Source organism: Dama dama, chromosome 12, assembly GCF_033118175.1.
Source record: "Dama dama isolate Ldn47 chromosome 12, ASM3311817v1, whole genome shotgun sequence".
NCBI classification, from domain to species: domain Eukaryota; kingdom Metazoa; phylum Chordata; class Mammalia; order Artiodactyla; family Cervidae; genus Dama; species Dama dama.
In genome coordinates, this window is record NC_083692.1 from 55,747,741 (window position 1) to 55,774,370 (window position 26,630).

At 35.8% G+C, this 26,630-nt stretch overlaps 1 protein-coding gene and 1 non-coding gene across 2 annotated transcripts in view; both read right to left on the minus strand.

The window, feature by feature from the left end:
- HERC1 (HECT and RLD domain containing E3 ubiquitin protein ligase family member 1) overlaps nt 1–26,630 on the minus strand; it is a 205,299-nt gene that overhangs the window by 67,613 nt on the left and 111,056 nt on the right. Inside the window, exons 25-35 of the mRNA XM_061157327.1 lie at nt 25,544–25,595; nt 18,523–18,791; nt 16,618–16,833; nt 15,850–15,970; nt 15,374–15,611; nt 15,041–15,222; nt 11,467–11,622; nt 9,206–9,312; nt 8,562–8,672; nt 5,425–5,601; nt 1,401–1,640 (exon numbers count right to left, since the gene is read on the minus strand). Of these exons, the coding sequence (XP_061013310.1) occupies nt 1,401–1,640; nt 5,425–5,601; nt 8,562–8,672; nt 9,206–9,312; nt 11,467–11,622; nt 15,041–15,222; nt 15,374–15,611; nt 15,850–15,970; nt 16,618–16,833; nt 18,523–18,791; nt 25,544–25,595 (1,869 nt within the window). The remainder of the gene's footprint in view (nt 1–1,400; nt 1,641–5,424; nt 5,602–8,561; nt 8,673–9,205; nt 9,313–11,466; nt 11,623–15,040; nt 15,223–15,373; nt 15,612–15,849; nt 15,971–16,617; nt 16,834–18,522; nt 18,792–25,543; nt 25,596–26,630) is intronic.
- On the minus strand, nt 13,002–13,105 carry LOC133067518 (U6 spliceosomal RNA). The gene has a single exon (XR_009695307.1). It is a non-coding gene; the product is annotated as a U6 spliceosomal RNA (small nuclear RNA).

Here is a 26,630-nt window from a genome sequence, read left to right on the forward strand (position 1 = left end):
AAAGTTTTTCCACAGTAAAGGAAACCATAAACAAGACAAAAAGACAGCCCTGAGAAGGGGAGAAAATATTTGCAAATGAAGCAACTGACAAAGGATTAGTCTCCAAAATATATAAACAGTGCATGCAGCTCAACATCAAAAATAAATAAATAAATAAATGGGCAGAAGCAATCTGGCATTCTGTGATGACCTGGAGGGATAGGGTGGGGAGAGAGGACGGAGGGGATATATGTATAATTATGACTCATTCACATTGTATGTCAGAAACCAACACAACATTGAAAAAATTAAAAAAAAAAAAAAAAAGAGTTCGGGGGGGGAAAAATGGGCAGAAGACCTAAATAGACATTTCTCCAAGGAAAACATACAGATAACCAACAAACACATGAAAAGATGCCCAACATCACTAACTATTAAAGAAACACAAATCAAAACTACTATGAGGTATCACCTCACACTGGTCAGAATAGCCATCATCAAAAATCTACAAACAACAAATCCTGGAACCTGAGGGACAGGACGGGGTGGGAGACGGAAGGGAGGTTCAAGAAGAGGACATACATATACTTATGGCTGATTCATGTTGATATCTGGCAAAAACCAACACAACATTGTAAAGCAATTATCCTCCAATTAAAAATAAGAAAAAAGAATACATGAGAAAGCTGAGACCCTGGGGGAAAAAAAATGCTGGAGAGGGTATAGAGAAAAGAGAACCTCTTACACTGCTAGTGTGAATATAAACTGATACAGCCACTGTAGAGAACAGTGTGGAGGTTCCTTGAAAAACTAAACCTGGAACTACTATATGACCCAGCAATCCCACTATCAGGCATATATATACCCAGTGTTATGGGGGTTCCTCTATGGGTTACTTTCCTTCAAATTTATGGCTTTGTTATTCTTTCTGCTTATGATCTTAAAAGTAAATATTTTAAACAAACAAAAAGACACATGAACCCCAATGTTCACTGCAGCACCATGTCCAATAGCCAGGACACGGCAGTAACTTAAATGTCCATCAACAGAAGAATGGATAAAGAAGATGTGGTACATATGAAATATTACTTGGCCATAAAAAAAAAAGCATGAAATAAGGTAATTTGCAGAGACATCGATGGACCTAGAGACTGTCATAAAGAATGAAGTCAGAAAGAGAAAAGTAGATATCATACATTAATGCATATATATGTAATCTAGAAAGTGGTATAGATGCAAAGCAGAAATGGGAACACAGATGTAGAGAATAAACGTATGGATACCAAGGAGGAAAGGGTAGAGGTGGGAAGAATTTTGAGGTTGTCATTGACATATTTACACCTCTGATAACATGTATAAAACAGATAACTAATTTTAAAAAGAAAACAAAACAAGCAACGCCTCTGAATAAGTTTCAGTACCTCTCCATTCTTCCCAAAGGAAATGGTCCTGGCTTCCATGTCTAACACACAGGTAATGAAATCTCCTTGAGTAAAGCTGGATAACGTCAGAGTCTGTTCTCCGTTGTGATAGAGGTTACCACTGTAGGCCCGATAGAGCCACATATCCGAGGTAGTACGGTGGTTAAAGTCGTGTACTGGCCAACGAGAAACTCCAACACATGTGCCTTCATTACCTCTGTTTTCCTTCACAATGTAAAACTAAAATCAAGTAGTAATGTTCACTAATATTCAAAAAAACTTTTTTATATACCATTAACCATATAAAGCAATACTGAGGAATATGTTTATAAAGAACTAAGCATTTATGAGAATGTAAGTTTATTTTTAGCTTAAGTGAAAATAACACACAAATGAAACAATTTCATCATTTTTTAAAAATTTTAAGGCAAAGTTAACATTTACCACGTAGTACATGTAGAATAACCTTTGAATATAACCTCTGAGTATTTATCTGAAATAAACAATTTTAACTTACATCTTAATTATGAAGTTGAGAAAGTACATCAAGTCCAGAAAAATTTTAATGGACAGCTTCAATTCTTTATATACAGAATTTCTAATTACTCTCTTACGTATACTTCTGTTCAGAAAAGAGTTAATATAGCAGGCTTGAGACTGCTCTCTTTAAAAAGGCATGCTTATAACAGTGGCCCCTTAGCAAGTACCTGGTAACTCGACTGGTAAACAGTTTCCTACACTGTTACAGAACTTTCCCTAAAGGATTCAAGCAGCTTACCAGGACAAGAATGTTTGAACAAACAATGTGGTCTACAATGAACATGAACTTTCCTTTTGGGAGTCTGGACTTTTAGCACATGCCAGGCAGAGGGTACCTTCATTACCAATCTCCAGTAAAAATCTTGGGAACCAAGTCTCTAATGGGCTTCCCTAAAACATCACACACATGTTGCTGTATTTTGTTGGTGGGACAAGTATGTGGTCCATGTGACCCTTCATGGCATGGAGAAAACATAAGGAAGCCTGAACATGTATTCCTCTAGATGCTTCCTGTGTCTTTTCCGCTTATTATCTGGCTATATATCCTTACCACCTGTTACATAAAACCCCAGTCATCACGAATACAATGATACACTGAGTCCTATGAGTTCTTCTACCAAATCTTTGAACATAGGGGTAATCTTCAGGATCTCCAACACAGTAGTGACAACATGAGCTTCACTAGAACAACTCTAAATCATTAAAATATAAGTACATATTTGGGAACAAGAGAGAACTGGGGAAAGAGAAAACTCTAATGCCTATGGGGTTACACTTTATGAAACAGCAGGTGAGTGGCTATCTATTGTGAGAGACAAAAGTTACCCATGGAATTAAAAAGTAATAGAGTCAACCACAGGAGGGTTGGCTCACTGGATCCCCTGGCTGCTTTTGGCCCTGTTAGTTATGTGAGGGGAAAAGAGCAGAAAAGTGTTTTCCTCTCTAGGTAGGAAGTGAAAGGGCCTAAACATTCCCACACATGGGCTTTGGATGGGCCAAAGAATAAAAATAAGCTTGCAGTTGCTCTCTCCTCCAGGGGGCAAGAGAAAAAGTTCAAAAATCCCTGAGGTGAATTTTGGGTAGACCAAAAATATTAGAAGTGTATGTTGTTCTTTCCTCCAAACAAGAAGAGATAAGGTATTTAAGTCAGTTCCCAGGGTGGAGCAAAGATTTAAAAAGAAGAAAGGAAGGAATGGGAGGGAAGGGAAAAAGACCTTAGTCACTTAGACTTGAAATGCAGCAGTCTGATCCTACAGCATTTAGGCTTTACTGCTACCCTCAAAAGTTGCTAATAGATTCACAGCTCAATTCACAGCTTCCAGTCGCTTAGAGCAGCCTCTAAGTTAAAACGTGATACTCTCTGCTATGGGTTGTTTCAATCCAACATGAGCTGTGTTCAACTAAAAGTAGGTACCAGCCCAACGAACAAAAATCAAATGCTGGGAATGTTGGAAGATTTAGTTGGTGTAGCCATAAACTGAAAACATCATGGATTCTAGCTGGACTGTCCAGGATTCTTATACATGCCCCTGGGAAAGGGCTTGTTCTTTTGACATCTAACTTGAGCTGCTGATTGACTTTCTATTTCTGACATAGAAACTGATTATATTCTTAACTTCTGTTCTTCCTGAAACCTGAAAGCTGGAGGAAGGCATACTATAGGGCACATGATTCCTCTCGTCCACTCTTATAACAGATGGACCCTTGACCTCTTTTTGTGGATGTCCTATTGCTACTGGCTTTTTCTTCAGCTTTTTTAACTAGTCACAGTTTCAACAACAGACTGATAGCTTGATTCTATGTCTGCTAATAGGCCCTAGTAAGACAGATTATTAAATGAAGCTCTCCCCAGAAAAAAGATGGATATTTCCTAGGCTGCTCACTGAATAAATGGTTAGGATAGAAGAGGTAGATGGTGTGAAAAACAATTTTAATTGGGATTTTGTCCTGACAATTCCTAACCTTTCTGGTTAGGAATAAAAATGTTTTCATTTAAAAAAAATTTTGTGTGTGTGAAAATTCTTTTGTCCCTATTGTTTCTAAGCCTTCTGGACAAAAGGGCTAGATGATGATAAAAAATGATTTTTTAAAATGTGATGTTATAATTACTAAACGAGAGATACTGATTTTAGAATAATGTAGGTGGGGAGGGAACCCAGGCCCCAGGATGTGTGGAAGAATAGAGATGGCATAAATGATCACCATTTTTCACAACTGTTCCTCCTCCTGGGGGAGGGGGAAATGGGGGAAAGCCATGCTGTTGAGAAGGTGGTTTTGAGCACTTTATATTCAAACTGGCTTCTGAGCCTCCCATTATACATAACAGGCTATACGAAGCAGGGGGTGACTCCAGGACCTAGAATTTCCACAGAACACCCCCAGATGTCATCCACACTCTTGAGGCAGATAAAACGATGTCACAGACAAACAGAACTATTTAACCAACTGGCTTCAGAGATAGTCCCTCTGAAACCAAGAACTCAGCTAAATTATTTAGCCTGCAATGAGAAAATAAGGTGGGAGGCCCCCGGATAGGAGAGCATGTCGGGGTCCTGTTAACTTGTTCTGCCTGACTACTGTACATTTTATAAATTCTTCATCTCCAAGGATACCACATACAACCTCTGTAATTACATTTTTCTGTGTACGTGCCCTATCCTGAGTCCTGGACTGGCCAGAGTTGTGCTGTGCTAAATTTATGGAAAAAGCCACATGACTTTTTAAGATAGATCTTTTTAAATAAGATTTATTTTAACTGGCTAAGTCTAAGACCACTGAAGTCAATACTATAAGCTGGTCTCACCCTGCTGTCTGAGGTCCTACCAGATAATAACATTAATTTTATCATAAAAACACTGTGGCCAAGAGCCAAGGAGGCAGACTGTGCAATCAAAAGAAGTAACACAACAGGACTGCTATCCTTAGAAATGTCTGCTTGCAATGTTGGTCCTTGGCTGGTACCTGGGGACTAGACTGATAAATACTTTACCACATTGATACAAAGTTTCCCTAACTGATAAAGGTGGCTCCTTGTGCTTAGACTGTATGATAATATGGTTTATGCTAAAAAGCTACTTTCTCTCTGGGAATCTAACATTTTAGTATATGCCAGGCAGAGAGTATGTGACTAGCATCCAGTAAAAATCTCGGCCATGCAGTCTCTAATGTGCTCTCCCAGGAAAAAACATCACACATGTGTTATCAAATTTTCATTGCTGGGGGTGCACTGTGTGACCTCTCATGGAAGAGGTGATCATGATTTTCCAACTATACATTAAAAACATTTTTGAAAGAGTTACAAAAATAATACAGGGTTCTTGTATATCCTTCATTGAGCTTCCATTTATGTTAAAAATTTCAGAGTACTAGAACTTTTACATAAGATGATTTTTTAATAGTCTTTCCAATTTTTAAAAAATAATAATCTAGGAGGAAAAGACTAAAAGACAAAATGTCTTTAGTAACTATTTAGAATTCTACGTACCTTCCACTGATAGCACCCAGAAGTTACTCCAGTTGACGCCAATCCGTATCCTTTTCCTCCACTGCCATGAGTTAAAATCTGTCCATTTTCCACTATGCAACACTGAGCCTTCTCTGGGTCAAAGGATACTTCTTGTATAGGAAGATTCTCATCTTCTTCCTCCAACTCTCCCTGCTTCTACCAGAAAAGAAACTGGGTCAGTATTTTGAAGTAACTCAGATCTCAGTTAATAGATATTCTAAGACTCCTTGGTTTGATTCCACAAATATTTATTATCTACTATATACCAGTTACTGTGCAGGCGAAGGGAACACAAGCATAAATGCAGCATGGTCCCTGCCCACAAAGAGTTTATAGCTCAGTAAGGCAAAAGAGAGACAAATAGCACAGTACTGCAGTGACAGAATAAAAGAAGTTACATGACAGGTATAGCAGAAACATAAAAGTGTAAGTTTCTAACCACGCTTGGGAAGGATAAGGTAAGCATTCAAAAGAAGATGACTTCTGACCTCAATCCTAAATGATAAGAAGGCATTAAGCAGCTGATCAAAGAAAAAGAAATTTAAGGCAGTATGTACGGCATGTGTCAAGGCACAGAAGTGAAACAGAATACACTGATCAGCATTCACTGATTTAACATAACTGCAAGCAGTATTGAAGATCTGGAGGATGAGACTGCAAGAGAATAAGGAACTAGGAACAAAATCATGGAAGGCGTTCTAAGTTTGATCTTTAGACAACAGAATTTCTACACAGAATGATTTATATAGAGGAATTCTGATCAGATCTATGTTTCATAAACACTGTTGTACCAGGAGTATGCAGAATGAAAACAGAGAGAACAATCAGGAGTTTATTGCAAGAATTCAGGTAAGAAACACTGACAACATAAAAATCCTTCATTTACTCAATGAGTATTTATTAAGCATCTACTATGTACTAGACACTATACCAGGTCCTATATATTCAGCAATATATTGGACAGATAAGGTCTCTGCTCGCACAGAACTTGTATTTTAGAAGGTGGGGACAGAAAAGAAACAAGAAAATATTAGGTGATAAATGCTATGCTGAAATTAAAACAGATGATGTCTGTGGCATCAAAGAGTATGTGGCAACTGACTCTAGATTGTGGATTAGGAAAGGAATCTGAAGAAGTGATAATTAAGTCAAGACATGAATAATGAGTTGTCTTCTGAGAAACATATCTGAGGGAAGTATTCTAGGTAGAAAGAAAGCCAGGTCAAAGCCCAAAGGAAGGGACAAGCTCAGTGTGATCAAGAAACAAGAAGAAGGCAAGTTGTTCACAGTGTAGTAAGCAAAGAGGAGATAAAGGATGGAAAACCATTCACTGGAAGGTTTTAAGCAGAGGATCAACATGTTCCAAGTTACCAAGTTAAAAGCTCACACTAGACCCTGTGTAGAGAATAAATTACAGGGAATTAACATGGAATATTGCATAATCCAGGCCAGGCGTAAGAGCGGCCTGGAGTAGGGTGATGGCAGAGGAACGAGGAGGTGGAAAAATTCAAGTTAAGTATTAAAAGAGAAGTTAGCAGGACTTGGAGGTTATATAGATAGAGAAAATGGGGTGCGTGTGATAGAGAGGAATCAAGAATAACTGCTCGGTTTTTTGGTTGAGTCACTTACTGGGAAATATGGGAAAGCCTGGGGAAGGAACAGACTATTAACAGAACTAAGGATGCTGCTAAGTATGAGATGCCTATTTAAACTATCTTTCAAGTGGCAAGGCAAGTAGAAGATGGGTATATAAGTCTGGGATTTAGGGAAAAAAATGTCAAAAATGGGATTAAAGATTTGGTGACCAATGGCAAATGGGTCTGAATAAGGTTTGATGCTAGAGGAAATGAAATGGAAGTAATAGCTGAAGAAAATAAGGGGTCTTAGGACCAAACCTTGGGATATTCCAGCAGTTAGATTAAATAGAAGTGAAAGTCAAAGTGGTAGTCACTCAGTCATGTCCAACACTTTGCGAATCCATGCACTGTAGCCCAGGCTCCTCTGTCCATAGAATTCTCCAGGAAAGAATACTGGAGTGGGTTGCCATTCCATTCTCCAGGAGATCTTCCCCACCCAGGGACTGAACCTGCGTCTTCTATATTGCAGGCAGATTCTTTACCTGAATCTGCCTCAGACCAGGCTTTCCCTGGTCTGAGCCACCAGGGAAGCCCTAAAATAGAAGAGGAAGTACAAATAAAAAAGGATAAGAAGAAAAGGCCATTGTACTGGGATAGAAGGAAAACCTGAAAAAGCATGGAATCATGAAAACTAACAGAAAGACTAAGATAGCTAGATGGATGGATTCAAGCAAGAACGATTTAAGAGGTGAAATCAGTGAGGACTAGGGACCACACGGATTGGGGATATTAGCAAAGTCTAGAATTCCCAGGAATTCAGGTTTGAAAAGCTAGTTGAATGTTAGTGCCACCAATAAAAATGGGGTAGGAGGAAAAGAAGAAAGGTTTGAAGCAAAGACACCTGGGCTATATATCAGTCAAGCTTGGAAGGCAATGAATGTAGTAAAAATGGTCATGATTATGACTGAGACCTCTAGAAAAGCTAAACACAGAACTCTTAGGAACACCAGAATTTGGGATGGAGGCAAGGAGAAAGTCACACCAAAGAAGAGATGCCTCCAGAAGGAATCAAGGATTGGCAGAGGGAATCTGGAGAAAGTGATGGTTTGAAAACAATGGAAGGCTAGAGTTTCCAGAGGTCCAGTAAGTTGTGAGCCAAAAGCCATACAATGTATTACCAATTACACCTCTGTCATTATTTCAGAGCTTGGTGGAAGAGAAACGATTGGGCTGAAGAGATGAGAAGTAAGGAAGTGATTTAAACATATGCAAGATTACTCTTCCCAGAGGCTTAGCAATGACACACAAAAGAATATATAGAAAGGCTTCATTGATAAAAAATGCTATTTAGGAGAGTGGGAATAAGAGATGTTTACAAACTGAGGAGAAGGAAATTCCTCCAGTGGAGAGGGAGAGAGAGTGCAGAGAGGAGACTGTAACTGATAGAACAATGTCCCTCAAAGGAGAAAGGATCCAGAGATAGGTGGCCAGATATTCGCCTGTGCTGTCTAAAAACACCTTTTTGGAAGAATCAGGTACCTGTAATTTTATTTCTTGTTCTTTTTCCTTTATCTGAATAGCATGTTTGGCCTGAGCAATGGGTGTCTCCCACATACAATCAGACAGGAGGGAAAAAAGGCGTTCCACAACCTGTGTATTGAAGGAAAAAGAATGATAAAATCTGTAAAGGATTATTTAAACTATTTTTAGAAAAGATAAATCATAAGATTAAGTCACCCGTGAGATTTAGTTATACCAATGTCTGACAGCTACTTTGGGTAGATGCAAGCTAAAATGTCATTTTTTAGAAAGATCATTAACCCATGACAGAGCGGGTGCAACTGCCCTCATGTTGCCTTGCTATATGGACCTCTGATGAGGCCATACAGCCCCACATCCTTCTCTCTCTAGATGCCCAAACGTAGTAAAAAAATTCTATAAATTTTCCTTTCATTCTGACCTCGAAAATATTCACTATACCACCACTCCTCACATTTCATAACTAATTTCTCTTTCTCTTTGCTTGGAGATGAAAAAATTTAAAAAACAATCTCAGAAGTAGAAGTTGTAGATGCTACTGAATAAGTGACATATTTGCAACTGAAGAGACTGTAAGTTTCAAGTTTGGGTGAATCATGTTGCAGATGTAAAGAATATCTTCTAATAATTTTAAAAATAGAAACCTGGGCCATCTGATCATCTTCTACACCAGATTCACAAGCTGGCAGCACAGCCTCAAGGACGTGAAGTGCAAGGAGCCTCGTTCTTAAGTTACCAACTAGAGGAATTCCTGCAGGGGGAAAAGAACATTGTCTTATTATAAATGTGACTTAAATTCAAAGTTTAAATAAACTTCTTGGAAAAAATCCTTGAGGCTGTTAAGTATTTAGGATGGAATGGACTTCACTTCAGCACATTATCACAAGAATTCTGGATTCATCCCATATCCATCAATGTATATGAATATTCATGTTTGTGTTTCAGTTTTTATGTATATATAAGGAAACAGTACTATAATAAACACCTGTGCCAAGTACCATGCTATGCATTTCATATACTGTTGATCCTCACAAATCCTACATTATATCCTTATTTTACTGATGAGGAAACTGAGGCTCAGAGAAGTAACTTGAGCAAAGCCACACAGCTCAGTAGAGACAGAAGTAGAATTTTAAGTGACACGTCTGTTAACCTCTAAAGCTCAGGCTTATCATACCCTTTAATTGCTTCTGACTCCATCTATGCCCTGACAGACCTACAGGGTTAACGGAGAGAAAGCAGTTTGTATTTTTCTAAAATAAAGACAGAGGCAGAATACTGATGCTCTTTTTTCTATCCATTACTATTACTGGGTTGGCCAAAAAGCTCTTTTGGGTTTTTTGCACTGTGTTACAGAAAAATCCGAAAGAACTCTCTTGGCCAACCCAATACAACACAACCAGTAGAAATAAATTAATATCTGATTCTTCTTCATGCTCTAAGAACTTACTCAGTATTATCATAAGCCTTATTTTATTATTAAGGAGGAAAAAAAGCTACTGTAAGTTATACTAGTAAAGAAAAACTAACGGGAAAATGAGTATAAACTTACTATATATAAGGCTAAGAGGCACAGTTACAGGAAGAACCCTGACTTGAACTACTGCTCTGCCAATAGTAGTAACTTGTAAACTGCAGAGATTTCAAGAAAATAAGAGAAAGGTAAGGCCTCTTTTAAATAAAATGATGTTTTATTTGCAGCACAGTTGATCAATTTTGGAAATTCTTTAAACACTTTTAACAACAAATCGGGGGAGGGAGCTAAGATGGCGGAGGAATAGGATGGGGAAACCACTTTCTCCCCCACAGATTCATTGAAAGATCATTTGAACGCTGAGCAAACTCCAGAAAACAACTTCTGATCGCTAGCAGAGGACATCAGACACCCAGAAAAGCAGCCCATTGTCTTTGAAAGGAGGTAGGACAAAATATAAAAGATTAACGACAAATCAATTTCTTGCCAGAATTTGCTACCACAATGACTAGGATAATTCTGTTGCAAGAACATTAACATGTAGTATGACTCCATTTTACTGTATTTTTGCAGTTAATAACTGCAGCTATTATGTTAATAATAAGCTGCCTGTATTCTTTTTGTTTATATATCAACCTTAAAACATATATAGAATCTGAATTTTAAAAAAATTGAATGCATACAAAAATGTAAAAAGAAACACTAATAAACTATATTAAAATGTACACATATAAAATAACATGTACCATAGAAGACTCTGTTACATTTTAGGACACTTAAGAAAGATTAGGGATGATGAAGACGTTCTAGAAATGGACAGCAGTGATGGTTGAGCAACACTGTGAATGTACTCAATGTCACTGAATTGTACACTTAAGTGGTTAAAATGGTAAATTCTATTTTATGTACATTTATTTTAAAAACAATAAAAAGCAAACAGATTAGGAAAAGACTGACAGTAATCTATGTACGCAGAGCAGAGTTTTAGGCTAAGCAGCAAGAATTAAGCTTATTTTACAGAACTCTCATAGATAGCACACAACTAGAAATTAAATCAAGGCAATAGAAATCATATCATGATGAGAAAGAACAGACAAATTCAGATCTGCATTCTGATAATCCAACAGTTTCAAAATCTGTGCTTAATGATCACATTAAACTGGATGTTCTCCAATTATTATTGTAATCTGAACAACTAGAGATGTTTCCAATATTAAATCTATGATCTTCTCCAGTGCTATCTTCTATTATTGATTCCTTTCCATTTTTACTCCTGAAATTATTTTTCTTTCAATCAAATAAGTACACACAAAACAGGAAAGAAAAGTCTTAAAATCAAGGTCAAGTATCCAATGTTGTTAAAGTCTGGCATTATCTGAATAAAACACATGTGATATGCAAAATAGCCAAACTAAGACAAAGGTCACATACCTGAAGAACATTTCTGAGACGCTATATTTAAAAGCACCTCTGTCCACTTTGGGGAAGCCATTTTTGATTGAATTGCTTTTGAAGATACAACTCTGCGAAGAAAAACTAGAAAATCCCCCAGATGCAGTTCGGCTGCGTGCTGTTTCCTAAGAGCAGCTAAAGAGTAAACAGACAGGTTTACATTATAACCAAAAGCAAACAGTTTTTTTATCAAATAACTTACACTGAGAATGCAGTTAAGTACCACTTAATTCACAACCTAGGCTGTCAATTAGCTGCCTAGGGCCTGGGTTCAATTGCTGGTTGGGGAACTAATATCCTACAAGCCACGCTGCATGGACAAAAAATAAATGTTATGAACTGAAACATATTCTTAAAAACCAAAACAAAACCATGTCTGTGTGTGCATTAGACTAGTAAAAGAGCTGACAACTGTGATCACATTTTCAAAAAGTCCATGATCCACTCACCACTTCCCCCATCCTCTGGCCCAATTAAATTAAGAATTACATCTCTAGAAAAGACTTAACTGTTTTTATATTTTACAAGAAACAAATTTCTAGGCCTGGGTATGGTTTGTCTGAACTCTACATATAAGAAATCTTTCCACCAACCTGCTCTAAACAACCATCCCAATTTTCCCACAAGCATCAATACCTCTCGTCACCCCTCTAATAGTTTCCCTCCAGGACTGATGCTAAAGCTGAAGCTCCAATACTTTGGCCATCCAATGTGAAGAATGATTCATTGGAAAAGACCCTGATGCTGGGAAAGACTGAGGGCAGGAGGAGAAGAGGGTGGCAGAGGATGAGATGGTTGGATAGCATCACCCACTCAATGGACCTAAGTCTGAGCAAACTGTGGGAGATATTAAAGAACAGGGAAGCCCGGTATGCCACAGTCCATGGAGTTGCAAATAGTTGGACACGATTTAGCAACTAAACAACAAGAACCCTGTGCATTTTGAAGCCAAAGAACTTTCTGCTCTTCCTCTAATACACCATATCATCCAACACCTTGGAGGTATGACCCACTCAGAGCCAGGGCAAAGAAGTTTGCCAGTGGGGCAGATACCCAGAATGTCAGTCTGTAAGGTGCATTAAAACATGGAAAACTGTAATAATTTGAAAACAGGCATTTCTTTCAGGGAGATCCTGGCATATCAAATTAAGAAATACACAGATAAGTCACTGGTGATGGAGGGGAGGCCAACTCCCAGCCAAAGGACAGGTCTGGCTAGTCAGTAATTTATAATATCTTCATGGATATCTTGTTAACTGGAGGGCTTCTGTTTTCCTGATGGGTGTACACGTTTATGATAGAACTAACCTGTTAGGGACAATTAGAGAAGAAGCTAAGAGTTCCTTTTCTACATTTCCTTCTCACAGTACTCTAATCTTTGCTTCTTCAGTATTTGCTAATATGCAAACCTTTTTAATAGTATTAATTTGAAGAATATAAAATTATTAGCCTCCCTGGCTATCTACATCTCACTCTAACCTTGTTCCTGTTTTACTGAAATACAACCTTGTTCCTTGTTCCTGTTGCATTTCTTCAAAATCCAGTTCATCCTTGGGCAGGGGCCATGCTAATCTCTGTATCATTCCAATTTTAGTATATGTGCTGCCGAAGCGAGCACCAAAATCCAGTTCAAAAGTAACCTCTTCCATGAAGCTTTCTCTCTTGGTAGAGACCCCTGGGAAAATTTCTTTTAGGAGGCCTCCATCCAAACCCACTCTCACTCCCAGCAAGTATTTTATTTCCCAGCAAGTATTTTTTAAGTAAGATACTCAATTAATTTAAGTAATTAAAGCCTAGAGACCTTAACCATAAAGCTGGTGGATACAGGTTGATGATACAGTTTGATACAGTTTGTTTCCAGTATCAGTACTATGTTTGAAATGAAGAGTACACCTTACTTTTAGTTAAGTATTATAGAGAGTATGTGGAGTTATGTGGATCTACCTATCAAAATGCCTGGTCACTGCTGACTAGAATCCGTCTCACTCCCAGCCATGCCCATAAACAGAAAAGGTACAACCTGAGGGGAATGGGTGTGGACTCAGTGTGTTGTTACACCTGCTAAGATTCATCCCAGTTTATTTTTTTATTGGATATGGGAGGATGCTGAGAAGTAACTCTTCTGTTTCTTCCATGCTGTCCATATGTGCAGTGCTCAACAGAGAGTGGTAAGAAACTATTACCTTAACAACCCTGTATCCCCAGTTGGATCTCAGGAAAAAGGGAGGAGGCATTGAAAGCCTATTTTTACGTTATCATGCCTTGTGAGTCTCCCCACACTCTGTATAAGCAACATGTTCTTTATAAAAAAGAAGTAAAGTGCCAAAGATTCAGCCTCTGAAACCAAAAGTTAGCCCTCAGTGAGACTCATACATCCTTCTAGATTCTGACCTAAGAGATTTAGCTATTTCTTCTGAGTTTATTGTATTACACTGTAAATATTTGTTTAAATATCTGCCTTCCTCATTACCCTAGAAAGTGCTAGAGGGCAGAGATAATGTTTTGTCGTTTTTGTATCCCCAGCATGTTCCTTTATCCACCCACCTATCTATACAGTATTATTTAAACACTACCTTATTTATTTAAATATTATTCATTATACTATTCCAATATTAACATTCATCAAGCTCTTATGTGCCAGATACTGCTCTAAGTCCTTTACAAGTATTAAATTATTTAATCCTCATAACGGTCTTGAAAGACTGGGTCTATTACCTTCGTTTTATCTATCTATCTATCTGGTCCAGAAAGGATTTAACAGCTCCCAGAGCTCATTATGGTAATAAGACATTGGTAGTTACACAAAATTTTTTCAACAAATGATCAGTTTTAGACCTTTATTCCTTTATTATATAACTGACATATGCAGTAGTTCAACTGGGTTTACTATATTTTTTTGTGGGGTTTTTTTGGCTGTGCTGTGCAACCTGTGGGATCTTAGTTCCCTGACCAGGGCTTGAACCCACATTCTCAGCAGTAAAAGCCAAGTCGTAACCACTGAATCATGAGGGAATTCCCACAGTGTTAATAGTTTTTTAAAGCTATAAGCAGATGACCACATTACAGCAACCAAAATTTATTACAGCTAAGTATAATGAAGAATTTTTTTTAGTGACTAGAGAACAGAACAGCCTAGCAAGAAGTTCAGCTCCCCTAATTCTAATCCAATTCCAAAATATTAAAAACCTTGATCCTGGAGGAACACTTAAACCAAGACTACAACTCAAGAGATGAGCTGTCAGGATTAAATGCTACAAAACATAATCTGGGGAAATCAGTCACTGAGAACCTCTAGGTTCTAGATACAATAGAGAGCCTGAATCTAGACTTTGGGTGGTATAGTTACTACATCAGGGTTAACTGACTGTAAAGAGAGGACGTTCAATCAGACGTACATCTACATCATACATATTTGGAGAGAAATGGGGTTTCTAAGTAAACAAAAATCCTTTCATGCCTCACAACAGCAAGAAGTCTACATTCTAAAGATATTCACACAATGTGGACTCAATAAATGTTTATAAATAATGACAGAAAAAAAGGTTTATGATACCTCTGAAATCTCTCTTCTCAGTTTCTCCACTGGAGTCAGTTTTTTTTTCTTCTTCATCCTCTCCTTCTCCAAAAGAGGCCATAAGCAATACACCAGCCTGGGACAACAAATTCTTCAACTGACTACAGAGTAGATCCAACAAAGACTGAACTACCTTGGGGCTCAGTTTATCAGCATAGGTCCTAAGTGAAACAATGGGGAAAAAATAAACTGTGATTATACAGAAGGGCAAGCACACTTAAATACATAAAGAAGATTAGCAGAAAAAGGAAATTACTAAAATGTGAAAGACCAATCCCCACAAAGTTCCATCAAGACATCTACAATGCTCACCCTGTAGTGATGGCTAGAATCTGGAGCAACCTTGTACTAGCCACTTTTAAAGCTGTGCTAAGCTGGGAAACACCTGTTTTTGGCAACAACTGAAGAGGCTGTCCTAGCATGGTGTCTGTGCCACATAACTGCGACAATACATTTAGGAGACCAGTGGAAATTGCCAAAGAAACATCTACTGGCTGATAGTGAACACTCAGGGCAAAAACTGTAACCAAAAGGAGACGCTGCTGGGCTTCTAGAAGAAAAAGAGAAAGACAACTGAGAATCTTCTTTGAAGTTAACAAAGCATTTACTAAAATAAGTCATATTCCAAAACATAAATGGCAGTATAGAACACTATTACACTTTCAAATATTTATTCTTTACAGATAAGCTGACGTACTACTGTTATTAAACACAGAACATTAGCTACCAACTATAACCCCAGGCGAAAATGCAACTTGCATCTCATATTTGCATGTGCAGTTACTCACCAATGTGGTGCTTGTTGGCTTGCAGGGCTCTCTCCAGCGTAGCAGACAATTGTTGATAAATCTTATGCACAGCCACCTGGATTTCAATCTGAATATTTCTCTTAGCTGCTCTGATCCCATCCTAAATTACACATAAAGATTTACCTTTTCTATTAACAACAATAATACTTCCTACTTTTGAAAGTAACAGAATTTTATCCCTAGTCTACACTAGAGCCCTCTGGTAGTTTTTAATCATTTTGTATATTTCAGTATATAAAAGTTAAAACTTATTTTTCAATGCTTGAAAATTCTTGATTCTATATAATCTTTCTCCTTTCCCACAAAGCATTTTTCCTCCCTAAACATGGAAGACAAGAAGAGAACACTTAAAAAAAACAGTTCAAACAACCAGAGAAACTAAGTAAAACTAATCAAGTCTAAAATGTAAATTTTTGAATCCCATTCTCCCAAATACCAACCCTGTCCCAACTTAAATCTACCTCTATGCGATTTGGCTAAGGGGTAATAAAACTGAGCCAGCAAAGAATGTAAAAGTACAACAGTACCATAGCTTACCTACTGGTTTATCTAATTGCAGCTATACTACTATTTATCACTCAAGAAATGAAACCAATGATATCATTAAGTCATTTAGGTCTTTATATTTTTAAACCTCAATTCTAAACACCAAAAACTTTAGCATTATTAAACTGGTGTTGTAAAAATACAGCTAAAATCTGCATATACTGCAAGGTGCCATCCTCACAGGACAAGTCTTTCACCTACCTGATAGTGATGCAATCGGCCACTCTCTCCTTTGGCTCCTGCATGTCCAACAGTGCCTAAACCGAAACACCCTGCTAGAAACTGCAGCCTCACAGATGTGAGCAAAGTGGATGACTGGAAATCTGAGCTTGATCTGCTTCCTGTCAGAGAGATGCTACCTTTTTCTTCCATTCCAGACAACAGAACAAGTATCTGATGAAGTGCCTCTAAACGGAGCTTGCGAAAAGGTAAAATAAATATATTTTAGAATTCTTCACTGAACTGAGACACAAATAACTCTCTACGTCATAGACAATATATTTCTTAGTGTACAGAAAATTCTGATATTTCTTAGGAATCTGTTCTATTGACATAAATAATTATTTTACTATTATGACTTTAAAAATTAAAATATCTCTCAGGTCTCTGCAGCATACTTCAGTATAAAAGAAGTTACACAGTACAATGGAAAAAGTAGTAAATCTGGATGCAGGAGACCTAGTTTAAAGGCCAGAGTAGCCCAATTACTATACAGTCTTGGGAAACTCAATTTCCTGAGTCTCTGTTTCTTCATGAAATAAGGCTATTAGTACTTTAATCTACTCACAGAACTATTGTGATGTTCATGAGGAGATACATGTGAAGGTTTCAAAAGTGTCAGGCAGTAAGGATACTGCTTCCTTTTCTTATAATACTGTTATATAGAATGAATACTCTTTAGTTCAACGATTAGAAGAAGTATTCCCAAAAGGTCTCAATGTGGTTCTCTTGAACTTTGGGCTCTATCTTCCCTAGGAGGACAAATATCCACCACAGCAGTCAACTGGCCTATACCTCTTTTTTTTTTTTTAATAAACTTTTTATTTAGAAATACTTTTGTATCTATAGAAGAGTTCCTGTATACTTTCCCCAAGTTTCCCCTACTGTTAACATCTTACATAATTATGGTACATTTATCAAAAACAAATGAACACTGGCACAACACTATTAACCAAACCACAGAATTTATTTGGATTTCACCAGTTTCCCCATAATGCCCCCTTTATGTTCCAGGATCCAATCCAGAATATCACACTGCATTTAGTTGTCTTGTCTCCTTTAGTCTGTGACAGTTTCTGTCTTTGTTTTCCAAGGCCCTAACACTTACAAAAGGCTGTTCCTATATTTTATAGCATGTCCCTTGATTTGAGTTTGCCTGATGTTTTCTCATGTTTGGACTACAGATATGGATTTGGGGAAAGAATATTACAAAGTCTCCCTCTCATATTATTATCATCACTGTGCATGATATTAGCATAACCTATTATTGTGGTGATATTAATCTTGATCACTTGGTTAAGGTGATGTCTGCCAGGTCTCTGCAAAGTAAAATTACTTCCCCGCCCCCCTCATTTTCACACTCTGTTAGCTCTAAATCACTAAGTCCAGCTTACTTTTAAGAGGAGGAAAATTAAGCTCAACTTCCTGGCAGGAAGAGTATCAAAGAATTTGAGGACATGTTAAAATCACAATCATTAATAAATATTTTGAGGGAGATATTTAAGAGGCTTTGTTCACTAACTTTAGCATTCATCATTATTACCATGATGTTCTAATCTAGCCCTTTTTAAACAGAGACGAATGTGTCAAAAATGGAGACTCTTAAGAGCAGATCTGTATGATCACCCACCAATCTTATTATAGTTTCCAGGAGACAAGGAAACACTTAATGATTAGAGTATCTTGTTCTAAAAGACAGCAATTAAAAATACACTATTGTTCACTGCAAAGAAAATATCAAGTTGCTCCAGTTAAGACAGCAATATCAAAAAGCTCAGGTGAAGGAAAGAGGGAGGCAAGGAGTAGAAGAAAAGGAAAAAATGTTCCTATTAATTGTATATTCAGTGGTTCATAGTCCCTCACAAGGAGTAAATATCAAAAACTTACTTCGGCCCTTAACTGTTGCTGCTCCATTGCAATGATGGAGGCCTGGGGACTTGTAGACATACTTTCCTCTGGCTCTTTAAAACCTGGAGCATTCCCCACATCTCCACTCACAAAGCTCACAACATTTTCAATCAAAGTGTGAACTCCCAAAGACTTGGTAAGATCAAAATCAGACTCAAATGAGTAAGAGGAATTGCACAACCAGTCTCTGTTATGTTTCAGGCGAGTCCACGAGTCGCTCAGGGATTCCAATTGACTGTGCATAGGACCTACATACAAACAGAACAAACATGCATCAGTGATGACCAAGCAGAACATACATTCTGAAACTAGATGAAGGCTGAGTGCTGCTACCATACCAACTGGTGAGGAATGGATACTCATGTTTGAATACATGCATGCATTAAGTGAATCTGAGCAAAATGCTTTGCTAAAAAACAACAAACAAACAAAAACTAGAGCAATGTAAGAAAAGAAAGGGAAAGCCCTGTTTAATGTACCAGTGTCTCTGTAAGCGCTTTAGCAACACGCTGCCACAAGAAAAAGAAAGGCAGAAGCTGTTCTCAAAATGCTTAGCTTAAAAGGCTCTGCAGTATTAAACCAGACCATCATTTATGACCACAACAGAACTAGGCACTTAGGACACTGCTGGTAAGATCAACTAGCAATAGAACGTCATCTGATTTAACATTATCATTGCAAAGAGTGAATTAAGGTTGCGCAAAGTGTCTACATATCTGCAATGAAATATTACCCAAAAAATGAATATAGAAGGGCAAGTAAACTTACACAAAAAGGAGACATAAACATCACCCTTTGGGTTTCATTAATGTAAGAAACATTTTCACTGTGTTATATGCATATTTATTGCAGGCTGTGAAACTCCTTTATAGAAGAAGCAAAGTTTCACAGATAAGAATATATAAGATTTACTATAAAATTATATCTACATAAAATTACTAAATGGTGTAACAATAGTGGCTAATACCATTAGTTTTGCCAAAGGGCATTTTATAGCTTAGAATCTTTACATTAGACAGCAAAAATGTTAGTATGTGTGATCACAACATTATCCAAGTCATATGCCAGCAGGGGCTTTCAATAAATATATCAATGTCTAATTCTTACAAGCTTTGTCTTTTTTGGTTTAACTGATCTCAGGTACGTGAGTTAGATTAATCATATTCTGGCTCATGATATACTCTCATCATTGGTCCATGCATGGTTTGCTTTTGTATTTATATTTATAATAAATGTGAACACAAGAAATAGAAAATTTGGCAGAGTACTATCTATCTGTTCCTCCCCACAACCCATCTCTCTCTGTGTCCTCCCACCTAACGCTTTCATTATTGCTATTAAATACTGTTTTATATGTAATCCCAAGACAAGTAATGTTTAGTGTTAGTTGCTTGTGACCTTATAAAAAAGCACCATTTTATGTAATCTTTTTGTATATTATGTTTTCAGTATAATATTGCTAATACTCATTCACATTATTCCATGCAGCCACAGTTCATTTCTTTGAGTGCTATGGAACATCTTACTGTGTGACCCACCAAATTTTTCTATTAGGAATGAATTAAGAATGAGGTATCTAATAAAATATGTATTACAAAAATTACGTTTGTTACATACTAGATGGAAAAGATTTGGCAAGAGGACTACTAATGCCTGCAGAGAAAATGAACTAACACAATATTGACTGTGTAACTTATTTCTGAATTATTACACTGATGTCAGGAAAACCTTAGGACTTCAAAATGAGACACAGGAATTCACAACAGGCAGTTAATATTATAAAGCAGCTATGAAATAATTTATATGAATTCTACTAAAATAATTTAGAATGACAAAGAATATATGGTTTATCTGCCTTCCGTATTTTAGCAAAAATTCTTAAGATTAAAAAATGTTAGATTTTCAGTTCTATTTAAATTGAAATAACCAATCTGAAAATTTCCCCTAACTGTATAGCTGATTATTTTCACAAGTAGAACAGAAAAGAGTAAAAATCCAAAGAAAAATGTCATGGATGTATAATGTATTTAATTAAAAATTATATTTAAAAAATAAAGCAGGTGAGTGTGGAATGTAGAAAAAAAGAAAGAATCATTTTTCATTTCCTTAAGCATTCCAAAATCAGAATCTGGATTTAACCTTAACTTAAAAAAAAAATTTTTCAGCTCTTAGCATTGAGCTTATTATTGGTTCAATAAAAAAATTTCAGAATAAAAAGTTCTTCTACCTTATAATACTTATAATTATTTTTCAAAATGAAAATAAAATGTGCAAAGAGTTAATGTTAGAACCACGTAAGTAAAAGCTACCTTAAAGATTATCTAGTCCAGTTTCCTCACTTGAGGAAACAGAGGCTAAAAGAAAATGATCTTCTAAATTAATAAGAGTAATTCCTTAAGTTTATGGGAGGTGATCTTACAAATACTTGTTAATCAACTCACAAAACATTGATCCATGGGAATTCTACTGCCTGCCTACACAAAGGTTCAATTGTGAAGAATCTACAGGAAGTGAATTGCCTTAATATACTCCAAAATATCCTGTGGAATAGGTAGCCAATCCCCATATTAAGTCCTTTTTGCAATTTAAAGCAGGGGTCAGCAAGCTTTATCTATAAAGAGTCAGTTAGTAAATATTTTAGATTTTGTGGATTATTCACGGTTCATGCAACTACTCAACTCTTCTGTTGTAATGTGAAAGGAGCCATAGATAACACATGAGTGTCACTGTGTTCCAACAAAACTTTAAAACAAAGACAGCAATCTACATTTAGCCCACTATTCATAGTTTTCTGACCCCTAATTTAAAGCATGCAACTTATTAAGTGTATAGACCAAACAAAACTTTGTATGAACAAAAGAACAAGAAAGACACTACCTGAAAGCATCAGAATAAATAAATAAGCTTTTATAACGAAAATGTTTAGGCTGATATCAAAAATACTTTGAAACACAAAATCTCATAGTATGGAAATGAGAAATGAAAAACTATAATTGTTAAAAAATTATAATAACCTAATAATTTGTTCTGTACTGTTTTGTCTGAATATAGGAAATACTATGTCTGAAAAGCATATCAAAAGCCTCTATAGAGTAACTATGACTGACCCAATTCTTACTTAATATTAATTCAGACTCTCCTACTATAAAAAGAAAATATGAAATCCAACAAGAAATTTGAGATTGTTTACTTGTCCTTATAACTTTGGTTCTTATGTGGAATTTTCAAAATGAACACGGCAGAGCTGCAATACATACTTTATAAACCATAAAATATGTAGGCAAGCTAAAAGGGGAAAAAAATTAAACATGCCATCGTGTACTTGCTTGAAGCTCTTCTTTTTTCTGGGGCTCAACTGGCCAAAAAGGAGTAAATACACTACCACAACAAGAATCAGAAGACAAAAGGAGAAATTTCACACAGGAGACAACATTCACATTTGTTCTTCTTTATACAATCTAATTTGAAATGCATAGATAAAACAGCATTTCACGCATACAAGTCATACCATGAAACACACAAGTTGATAAATGTTTCTGATATTATTTAGCAATAATACACTAACACTGTATTTAAAGACCTGGGGCAGGTTGGTGAAATCAAACCATGATGTTCCTTCTTAAATTTTTGCTTTGGTATCTCCATCATTTTTCACTGATTATATCAGCTTCAGCTTAAATACAAAAACTAAAGTATCTGCAAAAAAGGTATTGTCCTTCAGTAAGAAGGTGCTCAGTTCCGCACAACTACAGCAAATCTTTTATGTATTTATCAAAGTACCCAAATACTAACAAGTTAAACAGGTTTTGTCAAGAATTTTGACACGCTATTATGAGACTTAAATGGGTTAGTATGTTTGAAGTGATTAGCCCAATATCTGGCATATAGTAAACAGTTTTTGTGTGTTTAATGAATACAAATTTGATATTATTTCTGAGGTGCTAAGCAGAAATATGGATCACCTGTCTCTTTTTGAAGTAATTTATGATAGTTTTTTGATTTAGAATTTAGCTCTGATGAGCAAGTTGGCTGAGCTCAATTTATTTGCTCACTTCACTCTTTCCTACCATATTCACTTTCTTGGACTAAGAGCTTATACTAATTGTGAAACATTAACTGGAATGAGGGGAAAAGAAGCAATCATGGTTCAACAGCATGAATTCCAGTATCCCCAATGCCAAATACTGAAATTATAGGCACTAGGCCCTCTCAAGGAGTAGTCTTTGGAGGAGTAGTCTTTGAAATTTATATATTTCATAATACAAATTTTATGAAAATACTTATATTTTCATAAGCATAATAAAGATCTGACAGAAAAGTAATTTTAGCCAATGGAATAACACACATTTAAAAGCAGCTAAAATGTGTATACAACTATTAATTGTCATTAATCTATCCATTTAGTTTCAATAACAGATACAATTAAATACTGCTATCTCTAATTTCTCTTATTAAACTTTTAATAACTCAGGACTACTAGACTAATAAATGAAAAACAAAAGTGAGAGAAAAAAGTTTACATTTTCTCCTCAAAATACTGTAAAGGGATAAATAAGCACATAGAAGAATTCTCACTTGGCTGGACATCTGCTTGTCCTTCATAGCTCAAGTCAGAATCAGAACACCTGAATTGCTCCAAAAAGTTCTCACACTTGGTAGGTTCATCTGCCCAATTGAAGACAGGCATGTTATAGTTTATGACATCTGGTCCATTTTGACAATAAATAAGGAAAAAACAGAGTGGCTTATTTTACCATCATTTAAGAACAAAATAAAACAAAATAAAACCCCACTGTGGTCAGAGGGTAGTCTCTAAGTATACATGATTTTAAAAAATTCTTTTCAAAATATATCGTTCCAAGTGTATTTTCAATGTTAATTTCTTTTAAAGAAATTCATTATAATTAAATAAATGAAAACTATTAAGTATACATTTTCATTGTTTAATCCACAAACACTAGGATTCATGAGATTGAAAACTATTTTTGCTGCTCTTCCTAGAACAGTAATTCTTCTATTTTCTAGTCACCTACTCTTAGGAACAAAGCTATCAGCAAAATTTTTGCCTGAGAACATTAAGATGTAATGATTACTAGAATAAATTGGTACCACACTAAGTGATATCATCATAATTAACATCATAACAAGTTTGACTCCCTATTATAACCTCCTAAATGGGTAATTTAAACAAACTTTCCCCAAGAGGTCCTATTTATTTGCCTGTTTCCAATAAAAGAAAGTTTCAAAAGTTGATAGGTCTTGGTACTACTTTGAACTTTTGTAAAAGTTGGTTTCACCCATAAACTGAACTTGGATAATTAACTCATTTGCATCTACTTAGCTCTAAAACCACATGAAATCTACTTACAGGGCAACTGATTAAAATTATGAACAGGAAGCAAATCTAGGATAGTTAAAGTGTCATATTAATTTCTAAGTAATTTATACTTGAATTCTAGGTTATTCTTAATTCAAAGCTAAAAATACCACTTTTTGTTTTATTCCAAAGATTACTCTGCTACATGCTGACATAGTTATCATAAACTGAATCTCAAATTTATATTTTCATAAGCATAATTAAGATCTGAGAGAAAAGTAATTTTAGCCAATGGAATAACACTCATGAGTATATCAGTATAGTAGGAAGCTCTTAATATGAAAGGTTGGATCCTTTATGCTACTCAATGAGTTTGAAGCCATCTTTTCATTAATATAACATAGAAATTAAAGCAACAACTTCCACCTGAGCTAACCAAAATTAGGACGGTAAAAATGTTCTAAAAATTTAATTACTAACTCAAGTGGTTAAAGAAAACGATACTTCTGCCTAATTATGGCACATGAATTGCTAATTTTCAAAGAATTAGAAAACAATAAAATACACATTGCATATGACATTAAACAACACTAATTTCTTTGATATCACATATACTCTATAATATTTTTGGAACCCAGCACCTTGATATGTTATAGTAGTAAAAGACTTTTCAATAAACAAAGTACCAGCTTTAGTCCTTGTAACTCAAAAAAAATCATTCTTAGTATTCTAAGTATAAATACCAACATTTCTTCTAAGCTACAAACACAAAAATGAAAAAACTGTGTGTGCATTGCTTCCTCTAATTTCTCAGTTTTCCCTTCTCACTTTTTTTCCCTGTAGGTAAACCTAACATCCTGCCAAGGAAGCTATCAAGAGAAGGGTTCAATTCTGAAATATAAAAGATTTAATATCATGAGGAAAAAAGTTTTCCCACCAGCTCTTAGGAAATTACCACTAGCAGCAACTTCTAACACTTCACATTTTCACAAGCACAGAATAAATGAGTTTAATAAAAAATGCAAATTAATAAAGAATAATACCTGGTGAGTTTTTAGTTACCTTGGATTTGTATTATCTAAAACTGCTGTTCCTTCCATCTATTGGTGCATATAAACAAGAGTTAACTATATTATTCATTAAGATACAGCTTTTAACAAATAAATTTAACTCTTGATAACACTAAAATTGCTCCTCATGGGAAAATTTCATTCTTAGAAATCACCTGTTTATTTCTTACATGTTTTATCTTGAGAGGTAAAGAGGAAAAAAAATTAGAAACTCTCAGTTTAAAACTGTATATATGTGTATGAAAGGGCGGTGGAGGGGGGTGGTAAAAGAGCTCTCCCTGTAATACCACCAGAACAACAGCAGCTATACCTGTGAGCTAGAGTATAGAAAATTATGTCCATAACTCCTCCACAATGTAAAGTACCACTGCCAGAATCCACAAAATTTTAAAAAAGGCAAAACACAACAACCGAGAAACAGAACCAATTTTTAACTCCTATACATTCCCAGATTTAAGAGTATTATGTTCAAGAAAATGATCTCCCTCTTAACTTTTCTGACAAAATGTTTCTAATTTTTTTACAATAATGCTTCAATGACATTCAGATCTAAATACATCAGATATAAAAACAGCTACTTAATTTAATCAGATATTTAATATTTAATCCTCACCTCTCTTTCTATGAGATGATGCCAAATCCAAATCAACATTTCGTCTTCCACTCTGTTAAGTTAAAAATAAATAATAAAACTTAATTGTGAAAATAATTTCAAGATTAAGATTTAAGAGAGTACTAGAATAAAAAATAATCTATATAATTATAGCAATATGCTACTTATTCACCAGTCAAGTCAGGCTAAGAAAAAAAGTCTCTAAAAACCCAATGAAAACAGCTCTAAGAAAGCTCAGGCAGATGACTCTGAGAAACTAATCACAAAGTCAATGTGCACATTAATTAACAGTGTAAAGTAGCAGAACTTTTTCTTTGTTGTCACCATTTCCTCTTCAAAATCGTTGTCTTTTATATTCCAAACACAGTATGATCTCTTATTAATACCCTCAAGATGCCTAAAGCCCCTGTAGCAAAGTCTCATTTTCCAAAATTACTACTTGTTCTACCTTCACTTTCTATTGGTTCTAAAACTATTAGTCTTGGCTAGGTGTACAGAAGAGAATCTTACAAATTCACTCTAACAGAAGACTAAGACAGTCCTAAGCCTTCTAGTTGAAATCTCAAATTGGTGAAACTGTAGTCCGCTTAATAAAACAGTGCAAGCTTTTAGGAAGAACAGAAGTATATTTCTGTGTGCCTGTGGTGGGGAGGCACTGGTGACAACTATCTACTCTCTCTTATGTAAAGACAACCATATACTAGCAAAGAAGAAAGCCTGCAGAAGTGACAAAACAGATCTATTTAGGAAACCTTATTTGGAAAATCTTTTCCTGGTAACCCACACTGTGGATAGGTACATTTTGTTTTACATACACACACACACCAGTAATAAGCATGCTACCAGGCCATTTGGGGCTGGAAAAAACACCAAAGAGTTGTCATGATACTTCCTGAAGATATTACCATGTCATGCAATGTAATATTTTTATCAAACAGTACCTTTTCCATTAGGGATTACTGAAGAAATTTATCTCAGGCCTCAGAACCAGAAATATCTCAGTTTTTCTCAAAAATAATAATTTTACTTTTTGTTTGTCTTTATCTGTTAGTCACTATGAATCATGCAACTCATATTTTTCCTATTC